This window comes from Poromitra crassiceps (genome assembly GCF_964638095.1).
Source record: "Poromitra crassiceps genome assembly, chromosome: 6".
Taxonomy (NCBI): domain Eukaryota; kingdom Metazoa; phylum Chordata; class Actinopteri; order Beryciformes; family Melamphaidae; genus Poromitra; species Poromitra crassiceps.
Window position 1 is genome coordinate 50,722,607 of NC_139627.1, and position 19,339 is coordinate 50,741,945.

The 19,339-nt window shown below is 43.6% G+C and overlaps 1 protein-coding gene across 1 annotated transcript in view; it reads left to right on the plus strand.

Annotated features, from left to right (window-relative positions):
- dpp10 (dipeptidyl peptidase like 10) overlaps nt 1–19,339 on the plus strand; it is a gene marked incomplete at both ends in the record, with an annotated part of 182,966 nt that overhangs the window by 23,132 nt on the left and 140,495 nt on the right. Inside the window, one exon of the mRNA XM_083639342.1 lies at nt 13,110–13,224. Coding sequence (XP_083495468.1) covers nt 13,110–13,224 — 115 coding nt within the window. The remainder of the gene's footprint in view (nt 1–13,109; nt 13,225–19,339) is intronic.

Consider the following 19,339-nt stretch of genomic DNA (forward strand, 5'->3'; position numbering starts at 1 on the left):
CATCGAGGTGCTCAATTGTGATAGCAGATTGGCTGCTGCAGGGGCACAGCTAAACGTTGCTTCAATGAAGCCGCTGCATACGGACGGATGCGATGCGATTTCCTTCCCCCCAATGACTTCTTCTGTGTGTTTCACTCCACGTTCTCTCATCTGGAGAGCGCTGTCGCCACCTAAGGGTTCTGTAAAATAGGTTAGACACATTCAATACCTCTGAATATTGTAAGAGGCGATGTAAGAGGCATAGATCGACACCCCCCCGTCAAAAAAAAAAAATCGAGTTATGACGCCATTTGGCGTCGCTGGCACTGTACGGTAAATTTCTAATGACGCCATATGGCGTCGCTGGCACTGAATGTGTTAAAATAATGGCCTAAGTTACTTTTTGAGGGAAATTATATTTTTGCCTAAATCAATCTCTTCATGATGCTGGACACCTCTGGTAAAATGGCCTAAGTCCTTAATTGAAAAGATCATGCTGTTCCTATACCTGGTAGTGCAATGGCCTATGTCAAGCATGTGACTTAGGCAAAAATAAAACGGCGTAAGTCACACGCTTGACATAAAATGCAACTGTAAGTCAGGCCTAAGTCTGTTTTTTTTGTGTCACAATGGCATGTTTGTAAATTGGCCTAAGTCATCTAATCAGTCATCTAATCGTTTTCTGTTACATAATTGACAGACAGTGTTATTTGTGTCAATAGTCATCTATTGTCATACATTTTTTTGTGTGGAATGATTCATAAATATCATATATTCTGTATTTGGTTCAATTGTTTATGTTTTCTGAAAAACTTGAAAAAGTGACGTAGGCCATTATTTTAAGAGGGTGACGATATGCAACCTATTTCACTTCAAAATGACAGCAAATAAATGGAAGATATTCTACATTGATCAGTCCGAGTCTGTCTGTGTGGCCCTGGTGTTCATGCCTCACCCCGTTTGAGTCTGTCTGTGTGACCCTGGTGTTCATGCATCACCCCATTTGCCCGAAATGGGCTTTTCAATGATGTCCGGGACGTTTGTGGCATACACTACACACATTTCCCTGGGAGCCGGGTTGTGGCTGTCAAGTGCACGGAAACCATTGCAACAACAACAACGACAACAACAATCGCTAAAACTCAACTAAACGTGTGTCAGAGAGACGAGAGCCGTTGAAACACACGGTGGGCATCAACATTGCTTTTTTTTTTTTATTGCAGCCTGCGTTTTGCCATCTGCTTCTCCACTGCCTGTGGAAGCTTTTACAGATGCTGTTACCTCCGCCTCACACTAGACACCGTGTAAAGTAGACTGCTCATCAGCATGAGTGACAAGTGGTGGGGTGAATATTTGACTAACTGAGTGGGAGGAGAGAAGGACTAGCAATACACTTCCTGCCTCCAGCAAAAAATAAAATAAAAAAAGAGTTGCGTATCGCAGCTTTAACAAATAACACAGCACAGTATAGTGCATTTTCATAATGTACAAGGTCAGCAGGGCCGCATATGCAATGCAAATGAATACAACAGACAGTGAACTGCACACATCAGTCTATATTTTTGCGCACAGCATTAAGTCACTGTGTGCACCCGGATAGCAGCATGGCCATCTCGCCTCTCTGCCTCTCCATCTCCCTCGCTCGCCCTTTCCCGCGCTGTACTCATTATGGCCTCCATCATGTCATTCTTTGTGATCCATTTCTCTCTCTGTTCTCTTAGAGGCTATTGTTGTTGTCCAAAGACAAATGACGTGATTATAGAAAATGGCTCCTGTTAGCCAACGCTAAGCCATTATGACCCCCGGGGGACTGCTTTGCAGCAATCACAGGAGTTTCTCTCCATGGTCCCGAACGCCGTCCGCTTTACTGCTTGTTACCGCAGATGACTTGTGTGAAATTGGCCGTTAGAGTAATCATGGTAAATGCTGATCATATCTGAGATGCGGCGCCCTGCCAGAGGGAAAGGGGTTTGATTCACACTTTAGCGTGACTGACATACGTACCGTGAACTGAAACGGCCAAACTCTCGGCATGATTCGAATTATGCAAAGCCAAGGAGATTATAAATTGATGCAGACCCAGTTGCAAGGAAACAAAGCCCGAGAAGATGAACCTGTTCTTATTTAGTAAATTTAATAATGTAAATTTAAATTATATTGTAAATTTAGGTCAAATGATAGGTCAAGAAATACGATCATGATATATTCCCCCATATTGATCAATATTGATATTTATCATTACATATAATAATTCTGCCAGAAGAGTATCCTGATAATGAATATATGATGTGTGCGTGCGTGCATATGTATATGTATGTATATGTATGTATGTATGTATGTAAAATACTGAGAAGTCAGTCTGAGTGCAACAGAAAAACACACGTCCTACGTTGTTCTACCCATTACGCGCCTGCATTTAGTTCATTTTTACCCGCCCCCCGACCCGTTAATTTACAGAATTGTATTTGTTTGTACTCGTGACACAAACTTTTTGCAGGTACCCAGTGGGTACCGCGGGTACCCGACCCGGTGCAGGACTCTGCGCTCCGTGCCATAATGAGACAAAGAAGAAATACCATGACCATTTCCACACAGCCTTTTGGCTAGTGGGTGTGGAAAGTTAAATGAGTTTGTCCTTGGCTCATGACGAACCTTTCAACAAAGTGTCGTGGTGTTACGTGAATCCGTTTGGAAGTTAGGTGCCTTTTTGTGATTGGCCACGCCCATTGTCACGCCCCCTTTTGGCCAGTGGGCGCGCTGTCAGGTGAAAAGAAGCGGCTGGCGACTGCACATGTACCGGGGGAAGCATGTGCTAGTCTACAACTCTCCCCAGATCGGCAGAGGGGGTGGAGCAAGCTGGGACAGCAGCGGGGAATTGGCCAAGTGGAAAATCAAAGGCAAACAAATTGGCCAGTAGAAGAAGAAAGATGCTCTTTGGTGCCATTTGAGTTCTAGTGTATGACTTTGTTGTTTTGGTCGGATCCTTGCAAGTGGAATTGTAAAAATCTTTCCAGTAAGATGAAAGAAAAGAAAAGCTGAATTCGGCCAATTGTAGAAAACAGTTGGGTTGACATTGACATCTATTGTTTTTACAGATTTTTGGCTGATTCATTTTGAAAATAAAAATGTGCCTCAAGCCATGATAATGTCCAGAGAGTGGGAGTTCTTGGGATGTGTATTAAAGGAGAATTTCGTTTTTTTTTTAACCTGGACGCCTCTCCTCACATTAATTATGATCTGACGACTCACTCAGCGATCTCCGCAGCGTTTCTGGCCGTCCTAGCGTTGTTTTGAGATCAATAGCATCCAAGCCAGTCCTAAAATGGAGCTCCGAGGGGCCAAGTTGCAGCCTGTCTTTCCTGCATCTAAATAGCCAGTTTTATTCCTGTTTTCGCCACATATCGTCATAATCTCATCCCTCAACAACCACCAGACTGATATTTCCCCCCGGGCTGTTGACTGGAGTCTCCCAGGGATCAAATTACCTCATTCGTGATCTCGGTCACCAAGTCTCGTCAAGTCTGACGATATGTGGCGAAAACGGGAATAAAACTGGCTATTTAGATGCAGGAAAGACAGGCTGCCACTTGGCCCCCACGGAGCTCTATTTTACGACTGGATTGGAGAGGATTGATCTCAAAACAATGCGTAGGACGGCCAGAAACGCTGCGGAGATCACTGGGTGAGTCGTCAGATCATAATTAATGTGAGGAGAGGGGTCCAGGTTAAAAAAAAACGAAATTCTCCTTTAAGCGTTGTCCAGGGGTGTTAGTTTTATACTTAAGCAGTTACTTTTGAGACGACTTTACTAAGTTACTCCTCCAATAGTGACAGTTACTCTTTATTAAGAGTAACCTGTTAGACTTTTCTCTTCAAGTGTCATTGTATTGTGCTTGTTATGCAAACTCTTTTGTAAAAAGGTGAAGTGCTATTCCACAGTCGACAGGTGTTTTTAATGAATAACTTGCAGGACACTCTGTTTACTCTTTGCCTGAAGCAGTTCAAAATAATGCGAGTATTTCCAATTACTCAAGTTTATACTGCATGTGGGTGAATTGCCACCCATTGTACAGTAGGCCTTAGGGATGTTCATCAGTTATCGAAAATCGATAATTGATCGTTAAGGAATGGAATCGATCATGTGGAATTCTTATCGATTGTTGTTATTAGACTTTTTTTTCACACCGGCATGCGCCGGGGACAGCAGTGTTGGAGAGGAGACACATTGAAATAAAGAGTTCATTGAAGAGAACACATTGTCTTTTGTATTTTCTGCCATAGGTATTCATTTTGTAAAAAAAATATATATTAAAAAAATATTATTAATATGATTGATAATTGATCGTTAACACATTAAGTGCCAGAGACGACCTAACTCGTCTTACATAATCCAGCGCTTAAGTGCCAAGGACGACCTAACTCGTCTTACATGTTTTTTTGACGGTGGGACATCAATCAACCCCTTTTACATCTTCGAGATAACTATAGGAGCAAGAGCATGTGTGTAATCTATTTTACCGACCACTAAGTGGCGACAGATACAGAGAGAAGCCACAGCCACGGGACCCGTACACCAAAAGCAGCCGCCTCCCGTGGAAATGGCTTGGCGATTTTACAGTCAGGAGCCCGGAGACACACACACAGAACGGACAGAGATCCCCTCCCCCCCAGAGCCGCGGAGCAACGCGCGAACACACACACACACACACACACACACACACACACACACCGCGGGAGCAAGCCATTCAAGGAAATGGCTTGGCGATTTTACAGTAATCCATTTCAGACTCGTCCCCGCACGCAGGCAAGCAGGCAGGCAGGCACGCAGACAGACAGGCAGGCAGCACAACGCGCTTCTGACACGCCCGCTGTTAGGAGGAAGGAGGAGAAGACACACGGAGGGAGGAGTTTGAATGAGAGGGGTGTTTCCTGTTGTTATGGAGGAAATTACTGTTCAAAACTATTGTTTAGAATGTCTGACGGTCTTACTGATGCCAAAAATGAATGGTTAAAGTGACTGTTTCACAAAAAGCCATTTATCTCTGAATAAATTTCCAGACGCTGAAACCATGCTGTACTCAACGGCTAATATCTACATAACTACTAACTCTGCAAACTAACTCTTTTAGACAGAGAAAGCACACATTCTATTAGTTATTTTTAGATGATTGGTGTTCATGAAGAAAAGAATCCTCGGCTGTTCTAAAATGAGCCAGAATCGTCAAAAACACCCCTGGCACAACTTACCTACAGGAATGAAAACATGGCTGGCATTCAATGTGTTAATTTTCCCCGATTTTCGATTTTGGACATTTTTCAAAATGAACATCCCTAGTAGGCCTAGTCCCCAGCACTGATCTTATGTACTGCATGTCTGCCGTGACCTTGGTATTATAAGGTTCTATCTGCCTTCAGGATACTTCTGAGATATTGCTAGGTCCTTTTGTTTGGAAATGACACCCAAAAAAACCCCACCACAGATATGTCAACAGGCACTCATCATCAGTGTTGGGCAAGTTACTCCGGAAGTGAAGAGTTCATTTGCAAAAACAGCTTAACACCATTCTTAAAATTAATAAACAACACCTGTTTGATACTCCCTGGACTGCACATACAAAACATTTGTGAGGTAATTTATGTGATAATTACCAGATGAATGTTTTAGTTGTGATTGATAGTAAAAAATGTACCAAAAATAAATAAATTACAATATAAATACATCAATATCTAATTTGAAACCATAAAAAAAACGGAGATACCTGTTTTTGCAAATGAACTCTTCAAGTGTAATTAGTTACTTATTACTCATTACTAAGACTACTTTACTTATTACTTGGTTTGAAAGTAATTTGTTATATTACTCCTTACTTTACTATATTACTTTTGCTACGCCAGTTCTGAAAAAGTGACACCTGTTTAACCAGCTCCTTTTACAACTGAATACACTTTATTGGAACAATAATTATTAACCTCACAGCAGGAGTCAACATTCAGCCAAACTGCAGACTTTTTATTTATTACCTACCAGTACAAAAAAAACTAAATGCCTTCTGGCAACGCAGAAGCATCACATAGTCAGACCTATATATCTCCACACTTCGATTTTAGCGCTGTGCCGGTGCTGGAGAATGTAATGCAGTAACTTGAAGTTACTTGCATTAGTAACTGTAATATAATTACTTTTTGAAAATCGTAGTTCCTTACATGACTAGTTACTGGTAAAAGTAATATATTACAGTAACTAACTTACTGTAACTAAGTTACTGCCCCCAACACTGCTCATCATTGAATGCAACTAACTCAATTTGGACAAAAAGGTCAGATAGAACGTTACAATACCAAGGTCACAATGTGTCAACGTCGTTCAGGCAGTTTGGACTAAAACAAGACCACACCACATCACTCCAGAGGGACAAGATTAGTTCCACTTTGTAGAAGAAGCTCAGGAAGCCTGTATGTTGTCCTTCCTCTCAGGAAGTCCCCAGAACGGTTTGGTCCGAAAGCGCCTATAGACTTCTTGAGAGATCTGTTCCCTCTGATGTGAAAGCTAATGCCCAATAGAGACACTGCGTAACGCGTCATCATTCATAAACCACGCCCAAGACGGGGGGAAAACAGAAACCCCCCCTCCAATCCTGGCATTCTCCTATGCATGGTTGTGTGTTGCACAAAAAAATCGTATATACAGAAGATGAACACTCCAACTTACTTCTTGACAGCGAGATCCACATTTTTCTTCTCGCCAATTCTCAGTGGCTTCCTTGTTTTGCTCAGGAGTACAAAAAAAACTTTAACTGGCGATTTTTTACATTTGTTGTCTGCGCAGCCCCACCACACAACAGCTTTTAGCTATGTTTAATTCGCGTGGCCTATTTCATGCAGTGTCTCTATGGCGGTGATGGAGCGGTGGTGGGGGGAGAGTGTAAACGCGTCCGGCCCGGATGCTGTCGCTCTCCTTTGGGGAGGATAAGCGTTTATCTGGGCCCTTTCCGTGCTTCCGTGATCCTAATAGTGGTAATGGAGAGAGACTCTGAAACTCTCTCGGTGGCTCCATCATCGCTCATAATTGAGTTAGTAAATTGAGGATGATGATGATTCCAAAATGGCTGAATAGGAAATTGGGGAGAGAGAGAGAGAGAGAGAGAGAGAGAGAATCTTCTGCATGGAGGCACAATGGCAATTTGGAGTTGCTGTCAGCATTCAAGGGCGAGCCAGCCTTTTGTGGTATTAATGAAATGAGCAACGGCCCAAGTCCTGATAATAGATCAGCCCTACGAGTCCATTGGGGGCCGTTCATGATGTACCACTGCATCTCTGTAATGACGGCTCGCAGTCATCAGGGCGGCGCACTGCTACTGTATCTGTTGGAGACGGTCCATATCGCTCACAGGCCCAATGAGGGAGTTTGGTCCACAGGTTAAGCAGAGTAGGAAAACTGACACCAGCCGGCCAAGGGCCTTTTAAATTTGGTCTGTGACTGGTAACATTGTCTACTAGAGCAACAGCTGGGCAATATTGATCACTGCAATATATATATATATATATATCTTAACAAGTCATTTACTATTATTGGGTTCTAAAATTGTAATTTTCTTGAAATGGGGGGAAAAATCGGAATAATAATTTGCTTTGTTTGCAGGATTACAGAAAAAATACTAGGCTAATTTTCCTGAAAACTTTGTGGAAGGATGTAGCACGGACCAACGAAGAACCCATTCAAGTTTGGCCATCCGATTCGGGGCTAGGGAAAGGGAGCCGTAGCTAGGGATAGGAACTAAGGTCATAGAGAGTCTGGTTTAATTTGTTTCCAATGTAGTTCCGAATTTTGTAGATTCAAGTGAAGTTATGCATTGATTTATTCTGACTGGTTTCATTTCTAGAAAGTGAAGCCGCTTTGGAAACTCAGTGACAGAATGTTTCACCTGGAAAAATAAGATTTGGATGCTGAATACTAAGTGACTTGAGATGGACTTTTTCTGCACTGATATTGTGACTATATCGTCTGGGATTTTGGTCGTAATATTGTGAAATAACTTAAATGTTGATTATTAGCGGCATTACAGTGAACTTTATACAATTCTCTGAACTTATTAGCATGTTCTGGCTGAGCAAAATGAACAATGCTTGGCTTTTCCTCTTCATCATATCCATAGGCTACTAATTATTGATTACACATTAGTGATTTCTAATCATCATTACAAATTTTCATTTCAGCACAACTGCTCATTCCCCACAAAATATTGTCACATTATTGAGCACACATTGAGTTATTCGGGCTAAAATATTGTGATACTTGATTTTGTCAATATCGGCCAGCATTAACTGTACGGGCCACATTGGTAAAGGTGCATTCACGTCGACCTCTGAAAGTTTTTCGCTGGCATCGAGTTTACATACAAAGTCAATGCAAATGAGCGATTGAGCGTACAATGTATATTCGCCCAGGAGAAAAAGCGCTGGGCGTCCGAGCAACAGCAACAGAGCGATAGGGCGGATATTTGCTCGTCGCCCGAGATGAAATATCTCGACTCGAGCGAAATTTCGCTGGCAACAGTCGATTGCTGCTCGACAGTGGCGTCATGCCCATTGTAACTGAGGGGGCAATTGCCCCCTCGGATTTTTGAGAGGTAATTTTTTTTTTTTTTTTTTTTTTTTTTTATAAACATAGGCTATAATATTATAGGCTGTGTGTGGTAGTTGAAACATAGTTTCAAGTTGACGTTTATTTATGTTTGTAGTTAAAACAAAAACATAAATACTGTATAGGCTACATACAGTACAACACAAAAGGCTGTTATTTACCCTTTGTCACCACCTGGTGAGTAAATATATATAACTAAAACCATTAAAATTGACAACCGGTCCGCGACTTTTTTTCCCATGTATCTACCAGTCCTTGGCACAAAAATGGTTGGGAAGCCCTGCTCTAGAGGACACTAGATGAGACTAATGGAAGAGAAAAGATGTCTACCTTCTGAAAAGGCAATAAATAAACATTGTGTTACATTGCTTTGAAACGTGTGGTCTCCCTTTTTTGTCAAGTCCATTGAGCCTGGGCAGTGGCAATGTACTTAGTCTGGTGATTATGGATCTTTCCAGGAGGCTGAGAGCAGTTTGGAAAATAGCCTTATGGTTACACCTGCTCACTCTGTTAATTTAAAATGAGATCTAAATCTGGCTTCCAACCCCCCAAAAAATTTTTGGCGCCGCACTTTGTGCGCCGCCAAAAATTTGGCGCGGCGCCAGAGTTCGCCTCCTCAGATTTTTGGCTTGCATGACGCCCCTGCTGCTCGATGCTGATTGGCTGCTGTAACCCCGGAAGTGGCTGCAGTAAACACCGGTGTGTGAAACTAAAATCACGCAAAAACTCTTCGCTTGGCCCTGCTAAATGCTAGGTCACTAGTAGGGATGTCACAATATATCGCAATAGCAAAACGTGACAATATGTATCGTTGAGATGAGATCTCATATCGCGAGAAAAAGAAGCTGAACATGGTGGCTCTGATCTGCATCTGATTGCATGCTCGCTCTCCTTTTCATTGCTTTGTTTGAACAGACGAGGGACGTTACAGACACGGAGGATGAAAATGGTGGAATTACTCAAATTAGCATGGAGGATGCCCCCTCAACTTACAAATCGATAGCAAAAAAATATTGTTAAAATATTGTATCGTATCGTTATCGTGAACCCAATATCGTGTATCGTGAACTGAGTGTATCGTGACACCCCTAATCACTCACTAGCAAACAAAACCTTCCTACTGAATGAGTTCTTCACTTCCCGTGAACTGGACTTGATGCTCCTGTCATAGGGCTTTCACACCGGCAGGGCTCCGTGCCGGTTCCGGTTCCAGAACCCTAATCTGAACCGGCCGGCGCGTTCAGACCGAAAAAATAATTGGTCAGTGGGCGTGTCTCATTCTAGGCTGTGAAAACGAGCAGGAAGGAGAAGAAGGCAGTGACAACACAGAGAAAAATAATTTGCAGTGGTCTCCTGAGGAAACCAAATGTTTAGTGGTGATTTGGGCATCTACCGAATCTCAAGAAAAGCTAGAAAGCAGTACAAGAAAGTGCAAGTCATATGCCGAACTTGCAGAAGAGAGGGCCAAGGCTGGGTTCACTCGAACGCCAGACCAAATAATTAATAAACTTAAAAAAATAAAAAATAAACTGAAGAAGGACTACCGAATAATGTCCTCCCACTTTGGTTCTGCTTAAACTGGTGTGAACACGGGCTGGTTCGCCAGAAAGCACCAAGGTTCTGAGACTCCAGAACGGAGCCGGAGCCAGAACCAGAACCGTGTCTGTCTGAAAGCGCTAACAGAGACTTGTCTCCATGCTGGTGAGTACATTGTTCTCCATGCTGGTGAGTGTACACCGTTCTCCATGCTGGTGATGAGTACACCGTTCTGGGAACTCCTTCCTCCCGACGGTACATTTCTCACCTCCCCCCGGTCCAAACTAGTCTTGAGAATTGTGCCTGTTGACGAGCGATTTAAACACAGCGACAGGGCGATTCCAAAAGGGTTGAATCGAGCGACGGGGAGAAAAATAAATATCTCTGTGTGAACACGGCTTTAGTGAGAAACATTGTTTGGAGCTAGTACTTCTTGTGCAAGAAAACCTCCAAAATCATAATTGGCTTCTCAATCAGGGAAAGTGTTTTGGAAATTGCCAGGCCATTGTTGCTGTCAGATGAAAAAAAGTCTGTTTCCTGTGCTGCTCTTAACCCCACCATGCCAAGCACTTGGCAAATCGATTCAAGAGAAAACCTGACAGACGTACGTGTGGGGGGGGGGGGGGGAGAAAAACACATTTTTCTCATTTTTTCAAAAGCTGGATGTAGCTCTAATTGCTGATCACATCCAGCCTCCCCTCCCCTCCAACCAATCAACGTGTAGAAGTGGTTCGGTGGCCGGTAATCTCTGTGTGACACCCGCAGGGTTTTGTGGGTAATTGAGGCCAGAAGGAGTTGCAGAGAGAAGACATTTACCGGCGGGGGGGGGGGGGGGGGGGGGGGGGGGGGGGCTTAATTCACCTTATCACAGCCAGCAGATGTGGGGGAGAGACCCTGTTAAGGCCCTGTAATACCACGACTCAGAGATGGAGTTGCTGGCGAAAAGCTTCCCAAACTACCTCTGGGGCCATTTCAGATGCTGTCACATAGACCGGCCATGTCTTTTTGAAGCCGGTTTTCACCGATGGAGCCCGTGAATGCAAATGGCTGTTGTCCCTTTTTATGAGGGGGAAACTAGTAGCATCCCAGTTTGATTATAGAGAGGCAAAGTGACCGCCTACTTCCTGCTTCAGCACTGTACCAGAGATTTTCATCCGCCATTTATTTTCCCATGCACATTTCGTAAAATGCGTATAAAAATAGTTTTACCGGTTTAAAACCAAACGGTACAAATATATTTAGAAACAGGAGAGATCGCATAACATTTCACTGGGACCAAAACGTAAAAAAAAAAATGCGGGTTTAAAGAAAATGTTTTTTCGATGTTTTTTTAAGTTTTGGTCCGAGTGAAATGTTCTATGGTCTCTCTCCCGATTATAGCGTTAGCTGAACCGTTTGAACTATTTTATAAGCATTTTACGAAATGTCTACGGGAAAATAAACGGCGGATGAAAATCTCTGGTACAGCGCTGAAGCAGGAAGTGACGTCAAAGAACTTTTATGGAAAGAAATGACAGCTCCATATTGCCCCATTGCAACATCAGCGCCCAGCAGCCTCCGCCATTTTTTATTTTTGGAAGCGTGACAGCGGCAAAAGAACCTCGCACAGGCTCGCAGTGGTCAGCTGCGGTAGCGCTGGCCCCTATAATCAGCCTCTCTAAACAGTAACTCAACGGGGAGAACACTCTAAACTTTGGGGATTCACATCTTTTCCGGGCGTACTGCAAATCTTGATTGAAGTGGTGTAGTGCAGGGATGTAAAACAACAACCATATTGTGGAAACTAAGCAAAATTTTTCGTTTTCTTTGTTTAGTTTTTTCAAGATAAATACCTAATGAAAAGGACCCGAGGTTCAACTCCCGTTGAGTTACTGTTTAGAGAGGCTGATTATAGGGGCCAGCGCTACCGCAGCTGACCACTGCGAGGCGCATTCTGTTTCCAAAAATGCCCGGAGTGTCGTCTCTTTCCTTCCACGCTCTTTGGTGACGTTCCACTTTGCCTCTCTATAAACACTCGACACCAAACGCAGCCGCCTCAGAGTGTGATTGCTCTGCCCCAGCGGAGGTGCGTGATGGGTCAGCGGGGGTGTACTTCGAAGAGAAGGCTTTGCCAAAACGCCGATGCAAAATACCTCCGTGCAACCACCTCTCGTACCGGTGAAACGCGAATCGTAAAATATTGACTTTGATTTTTCATGCGTGGTTTATGCAAAGCCCCTCAATGCGGCGCCTTGGCGGGCAGGATCTGGGCTTGAACAGCGGCGCGTGGCTTAACAACGTGAGCCTCATCATGCAGCTTAAACGAGCCCGCGACACGGAGCCCACAGTCTGCCAGCCTCCGGAGGCAGCGCCGAGCCGCTGCGCCGTGTCTGTAAATCATTCAGCTTTCACATTCACCACTGAACGCTTATTCATCCAGCAAAGTGACACATTTCACATTCAGTGCCTGCTGTCATTTACCCGCCCGTCCCTATGGCCTTGTTGGTAGCGAGAAGACGTTTTGTTCACATTCTGTCTGCCATAATTGAGCAATGTAAACAAAACAGTGTATTTCTAGCCCGGCGTTTGTCAGTTGGGGAAGTGCTGCCTCTGCATTAGTTATTACAATACATCACCTGTAATAGCTCTTCCTCTCTCTCTCTCTCTCTCTCTCTCTCTCTCTCTCTCTCCCTCTCTCTCTCTCTCTCTCTCTCTCTCTCTCTCTTCCTCTCTCTCTCTCTCTCTCTCTTCCTCTCTCTCTCTCTCTCTCTCTCTCTCTCTCTCTCCTCTCTCTCTCTCCCTCTCTCTCTCTCTCTCTCTCTCTCTCTCTCTTCCTCTCTCTCTCTCTCTCTCTCCCTCTCTCTCTCTCTCCCTCTCTCTCTCTCTCTCTCTTCCTCTCTCTCTCTCTCTCTCTCTCTCTCTTCCTCTCTCTCTCTCTCTTCCTCTCTCTCTCTCTCTCTCTCTCTCTCTCTAGGACCTGGGTGGGGGGAGTCCTCCTCAGAGGAACTGGAAGGGGATTGCCATCGCTCTGCTGGTCATCCTAGGGGTCTGCTCCCTGATCACCATGTCGGTCATCCTCCTCACGCCAGGTAACCCACGGCAACCTCTGTGTTCTCCTTTGGTCTACACACGACTGTTTTCGTCTCTACACACAGTATATTACGCCATTGTAAATGTATTGAGCTACGGTAATCACTGTTTTTCTGTTGTTTTGACACTATTTCTTACCAGCCGTGGCAGCGTGTGGCAGCGTGTGGCAGCGTGTGGCAGCGTGTGGCAGCCGTGGCAGCGTGTGGCAGCGTGTGGCAGCGTGTGGCTGCGATTGTTTTCACCTGATCAGTCTTTTGTGTGTCATCATGGCAAAATGTGGTCCTGGAGACACCTATTGTATTGTAGCGGGAACTACCACAGAAGCCGTTTTGAGTGTCAGGTGTCTGTCTGTCTGTCTGTCTGTCTGTCTGTGGACAGATTTTGCGAACACGATAAACAAGTTTGAGAATGGGTGTGATCCGAGCAAGGGGGCCAGCCCCCCACATTGGCCCCCCACTTCATGCCCCTCCCACATTGGCCCCCCCACGTCATGCCCCTCCCACATTGGCCCCCCACTTCATGCCCCTCCCACATTGCCCCCCCCCCCCATCATGCCCCTCCCACATTGGCCCCCCACTTCATGCCCCTCCCACATTGGCCCCCCACATCATGCCCGTCCCACATTGGCCCCCACTTCATGCCCCTCCCACATTGCCTTCACAATGTGAGGAGAAAACGAGTAGCTGTGATGTACAGTAGAACAGGCCCACGCATCCACACTCTTCCCTGGCGTTTTCTGCGCTTGGTTAGACTTTCATTGCCTTCATAAACAAATATTCTGTGTGGAGTTGTCAAGGAAAGCCAACATGGCTGACATTCAAAATGATTTGGCCCTCCTCTCCTGCTCACAATCAGCAGCTGTCCTATTCAGAAGGAGCTTACAATTGGCTTAATGCGTTCTCTTTCTGCTAATGGCATAACATTTCATAATTAAAAATGAAACATTTCCAGGGGCAATATTTGAACAGCTGAAGGATCTTCTAGCCCACTAATGATCATGTTAATGAACATATGAATTGCCATTGTAAGAAAAATGAGTGTCCCCCATGCATGTGAGCGTGTGTGTGTGTGTGTGTGTGTGTGTGTGTGTCCAAATCTTCCGATAAGATTTCGTTTGAGCAATGCTCGCACGTGGCAGCCTCATTGCAATCTCCCAGTTTGTTTTATTGTATGTTATTTTATCCATTACAGACATGCAATTGCTTCTACTTCATTGGGAGGCAGTCTACTTTAAAACCTCTATCTTAAAGTCACAAGCAAACGACATTTCAGTGGCATCTTTCTTCCGAAATTACGCAACGCGTTGTCTTTCCAGGTGAAACTGGATGTTGAGGCTTGGAGGGACTGTTCAAAAGTTCAATAATTTGTAGGGATGCACCGATTGCCATTTTCTTGGCCGATTCCGATTTCCGATTTTTGAATAGTCTGACTTGCCGATACCGATTTTTGCCGATTCCGATTTTTTTTTCTAAAAACAACAATTGACAGCTTACACAAACGTTTTTGTAACTTTGTTTAAAAATTAAGATTCATAGAACAATTCTTACATCTAATGGGGATCCAAATAAACAAATAAACAATTCTTATAATTTGCATGAAGTAGGACCTTCTCACTCAAACACTCAAAATAAAAGTGTTCCAGGTTAGGCTACTGGACAGAGCTTTTTTGTGCAAATACAATGAATACAAAAATTAAATTAAATCCAATAGCCTATATCCCACAGCTATCATGCATTTACTTTTCCAAAAGAAAACAGGTGCAACAGAACATCAAAATGATCCATGGACAAGGAGTTTATAGACTGGCTCCAGACCAGTCCTCTTGAGTAGAGGGGAAATGAGTTTATGAGTTACAGTAACGATCTTCAGTCTGAATATCAGGCGGAGTTTACACACAGTCCGAAGTTTGGTATGCGTATTTTTATCTGCCATCCGAAAAAATATCGTCACGCACAGAAAACGTTGCACACTTGTGAGTCCGATGCATTTTTATTATTATGTCCGTCGTTCTCATGTCGTTCTATTTGCATTACGAAACAAATAGTCTCTCCTGTATCCACGTCACGTTACAACATGACTTGACAGGCTGAGGCAGCAGCGCTGATGTGGAATGGAAAAGCAGGTCGGGGAATGGTTATCATACTGGACACAATGCTCGCGTTCACCTCGCCAAGCCGGCTGTGCGCGGTGGCGGGTTGCTGGAGCACCGCTTCCCGGGGAGAGAGAGCAGAGAGAGAGGGGCCAGTGAGGTGAAGCGAGCCGCTCTGACTGGACTCCAGCCGAGCGGGACTCGGCCGCATCTCTGTCTCCACGGCTTATTTTCGACTTGCATGTGTGACAAACTGCGAGCTTTGTCTACTTCACTGACGGTGAAAAAAATCCACAACGAGGAAGGTATGCTGGCGTGTGTGGTGTGGTGGCTGGGTGCCTGTCTCGGTGCTTTGGGGTGCGCGCACGTCATGTGAAAATCGGCTCACAGAATCGGCTATTTAGAGTGACCGGAACAGATCACCGATCGAGGCCGATCACGTGAAAATCGGCCATTTCCGGTCACGTGCCGATCGATCGGTGCATCCCTAATAATTTGTGTGTGTGGATAATCTGCAGCTGTCCCAAATTATGGCTTCTTGAAAATTAATACATTTCATCCATCAGGAAGCAACCGTGGTGCCTGTGGAACAGTGTTGGACAAGTTACTTTCAAAATGTAATATACTAGATATTACTAGTTACTTTCAATTGAAAGTAATAAGTTACTTTACAATATTACTGTCTGCGTAGAGTAGCTCATTACTTATTACACTACTTTTGCATTACTTTCACCAAAATAACTGCAGTAGCAGAATGACATCGCTGGCCCGGAACCATCCCGAAAAATATTTTCAACCGTCTTGAAGTCAGTGTAAACCATCCAAAATTCTTAATGTTATCCTTTTCCTTTGTTATTGTCATCTATAGTGGTTATTTGCATAAACACACACAATCTGATTAGGAAATGATTGTATCTTGTAACTTGTGTTACTTGACAGAGTAACTGGTACCATATTACTGAAATCATATACTGTAGGTAATAAGTTATATTACTGAGTTACTGCTAAAAGTACATGTTATATATTACTTTTGTAATGAGTTACCCCTAACACTGCTGTGGAAAAGGGATGTGTCCCAGCTTGTTCCTATGGTCTTCAAAACAATCAGTGACGCATTAACCCATTGATACCTGATGCAGCATTTGCATGTATATCCCTCATTTGTGTGTGTATGCCTTTAAGACGGTTTGCGGTCTTAAAGGGATACACACACAAATGCTGCATCAGGTATCAATGGGTTAATGGCATGAATCAACCACTACACTATGTGCTTGTATATCAAAATACAAGAAAATACAACTTTAGTGCATTTATTCTTACATATATTGTGATATTGAATAGAATTGAATTGATTAGTTTATTTGGTCATATTATTCCAGAAATCAATAATCAATACAAGAATTTTCATATATATCAAACGGGACCAAAAGGTGTAGACTGAAGCCGGGGCTTATTATGTCTACCCTTATAACACAATCTCAAAAAGCCTTTATAGTGCAAAAGAAAATATTTAAATATGGAGACTTAAGGCTGATTTATGCGCTTGACAACAATAGTTGCACGATGTTTGTAATTTATGCTTCGGTGAAAGGTTTCAGTCGTCTCCATGGTAACCGCCACCGGCCCCTCCCGCCCCCCTCCTCCTCCCAGCTACAGTGTCTCTCCCCTCGGCTCCACTCCGAGGAGGAACCCGGTGCCCCCCCCCGCCCCGCTGTTTGTTTGCCTGGTGTAACATTTCCGCCTTCCCTTGAATCCAAATCTCTGTGAAAACATCTTGCCCCTAAAAACAAAAAAAAATAACCTTGTATCTATCTATCTATCTCTGTCTGCCTTGGTTCTGACAGACAGCCTAGAATCACTCTGCTCCTCCACGCCACCTGCACTGAGCCCTGTTGCTTTTCCCAGACGGGGGAAGTAGCAGTTGGCCCAGGCAGGCTGGCGGTCACATGTCACTAGATACTTTAGTGACTACATTGCACAACTGAAATATGACGGGGTCCGCGACATAACAACATTCTCCAGCTACGTGAACCAAAGGAAAGTGTCAAGAGACACTCTTTTTTTCTGTCGCCAAAGCCGTCATAGCTTTCGAGAGACGGTTTCAAAAGTGACAAGAAATGAAGCATGCATTGGACTTAAGTTAACACAGTGAGAGGGGAAAATTCATAATGAATAGTGTAGGTCCAACTGTTCTGGCACAACAGAACCAACTGAACTGTTCTGGCACAACAGAACCAACTGAACTGTTCTGGCACAACAGAACCAACTGAACTGTTCTGGCACAACAGAACCAACTGAACTGTTCTGGCAAAACAGAAACCAACTGAACTGTTCCAAAAGTGAAAACCATGCCGGTTTGAAATCGTCCTACAGGGAAGTTAAAGTCAACCTTTGCAGTAATCAAATAAGCCATTGAAGCACAAATAAAAACCCTGTCTGATGCACCTACATTATCCAGCACCAGTCACCCTGATTCACATGCAAGTCCTAGTAGAGAAACAGACTATAAACAAGTTGGGGCAAAAGCAGTAATTTAGTGCGTACGTCTGTTTAACACCGGGCGCACCGCAAATTGGAGGCGTGCCGAGTCATCTGCTATTCTCCGTGCCCCGCAAAATGCCACTTGCGCGCGGCGCAAACGGGATTTGGGCGGTCTTAACCACCTGCATTATTCACAGGCGTGGCCTGGCAATGCCTGGGCATTACATCAATCAAACCAATCAGATTCCCGTCTCGCATTCCCTTTAATACAGTTTGCGTGATGCATGCTGTAAATCTCTCCATGTGTAATTTGGACATCTCACAACAACACCATCGCATCAGATACCTGTTAAAATCATCTGTGATTTGCAGCTGTTAATTGATGCAATTCAGGTTCTTTGGTTGACTGGAAAATAGAAACGTGTTTGCGGGGAAACAGGGACATTTGATTGACAATGATATTGCAAGTAGGCTACAATGTCCAAGTTTTCTCAATCCATTTCCCATTAGCCCCTCTATGTATTTGTTCGTGTTTATTTTTGCACAGAAAACCCGACAGGTCTGGTTGGATCATTCGTTTCAGTAGAATTTATTTATTTTCTTTATGACCGAGAGCGAGGTCGAGTGAGTGACATAGCCGAGAGGGGGGGAGGGTTTGGAGAGAGAGGGAGATGAGAGCTGACAGATGGATGTAGGCTACTCAAAACAAAAGGGGAAAATAAGTATAGACTAATATTATAGTAGGCTATTAATTATAGCATCGGTGATTAATTAATCTGGGCGATGCAGTATGTTGTGCATGTGTGTGTGTGTGTCTGTGTGAGTGAATGAATGAATGAATGAAAGAATGAAAGTTTTATTTATGACAAATTACATGACCCATCCCACAGACACATCAACATACAGTTATTACCATATCGATTCCGGTGCATAAACAATACATTCAGGGAATGGACAGCAAAACACAGATTTAACTACAATATGTAGTAAGTAAAATATATGAATTATCTATCATATGTCATCTTTTTCCTCCTATCCCACGCATGTGAAATATATTCGGAAAAAGCAAAGATGTTGTCAAAAAGAAATTCAAGTATGGCTCCTTCAAAATCTAACAAGTTTAGCTCAGGGGAGTGAACTTTTTTAAATAGTATCTCTCGTAAGTCATGATACAATGGGCAGTACAAAATAAAATGAAATTCATTTTCCACTTCCTTCAACTCACAATATTCACAAATCCTATCCTCCTCCACCTCCTCTGTATCTGCCTGTTTCAATATGTAAAGGCAGGATACCACATCGTAACTGAGCACATAAGGACCTCTTGCTTTTAGGTAAATTAAACATTTTTCACATTTAAATTCATTTTTAAATAAGTTCTTAATTTTGGCTTCTGCCAAATTTCTTCAGTCCAAGACTGTAACCAGTTAGCACGCATCTGAGATTTAAACAGCTCTACATTTATACACATTCTTTGAGAGTAATATTCTCCAAAACCACACTCCTGAAACAGGTCTGACATTTCTGAGACCCACTCCCCTTCA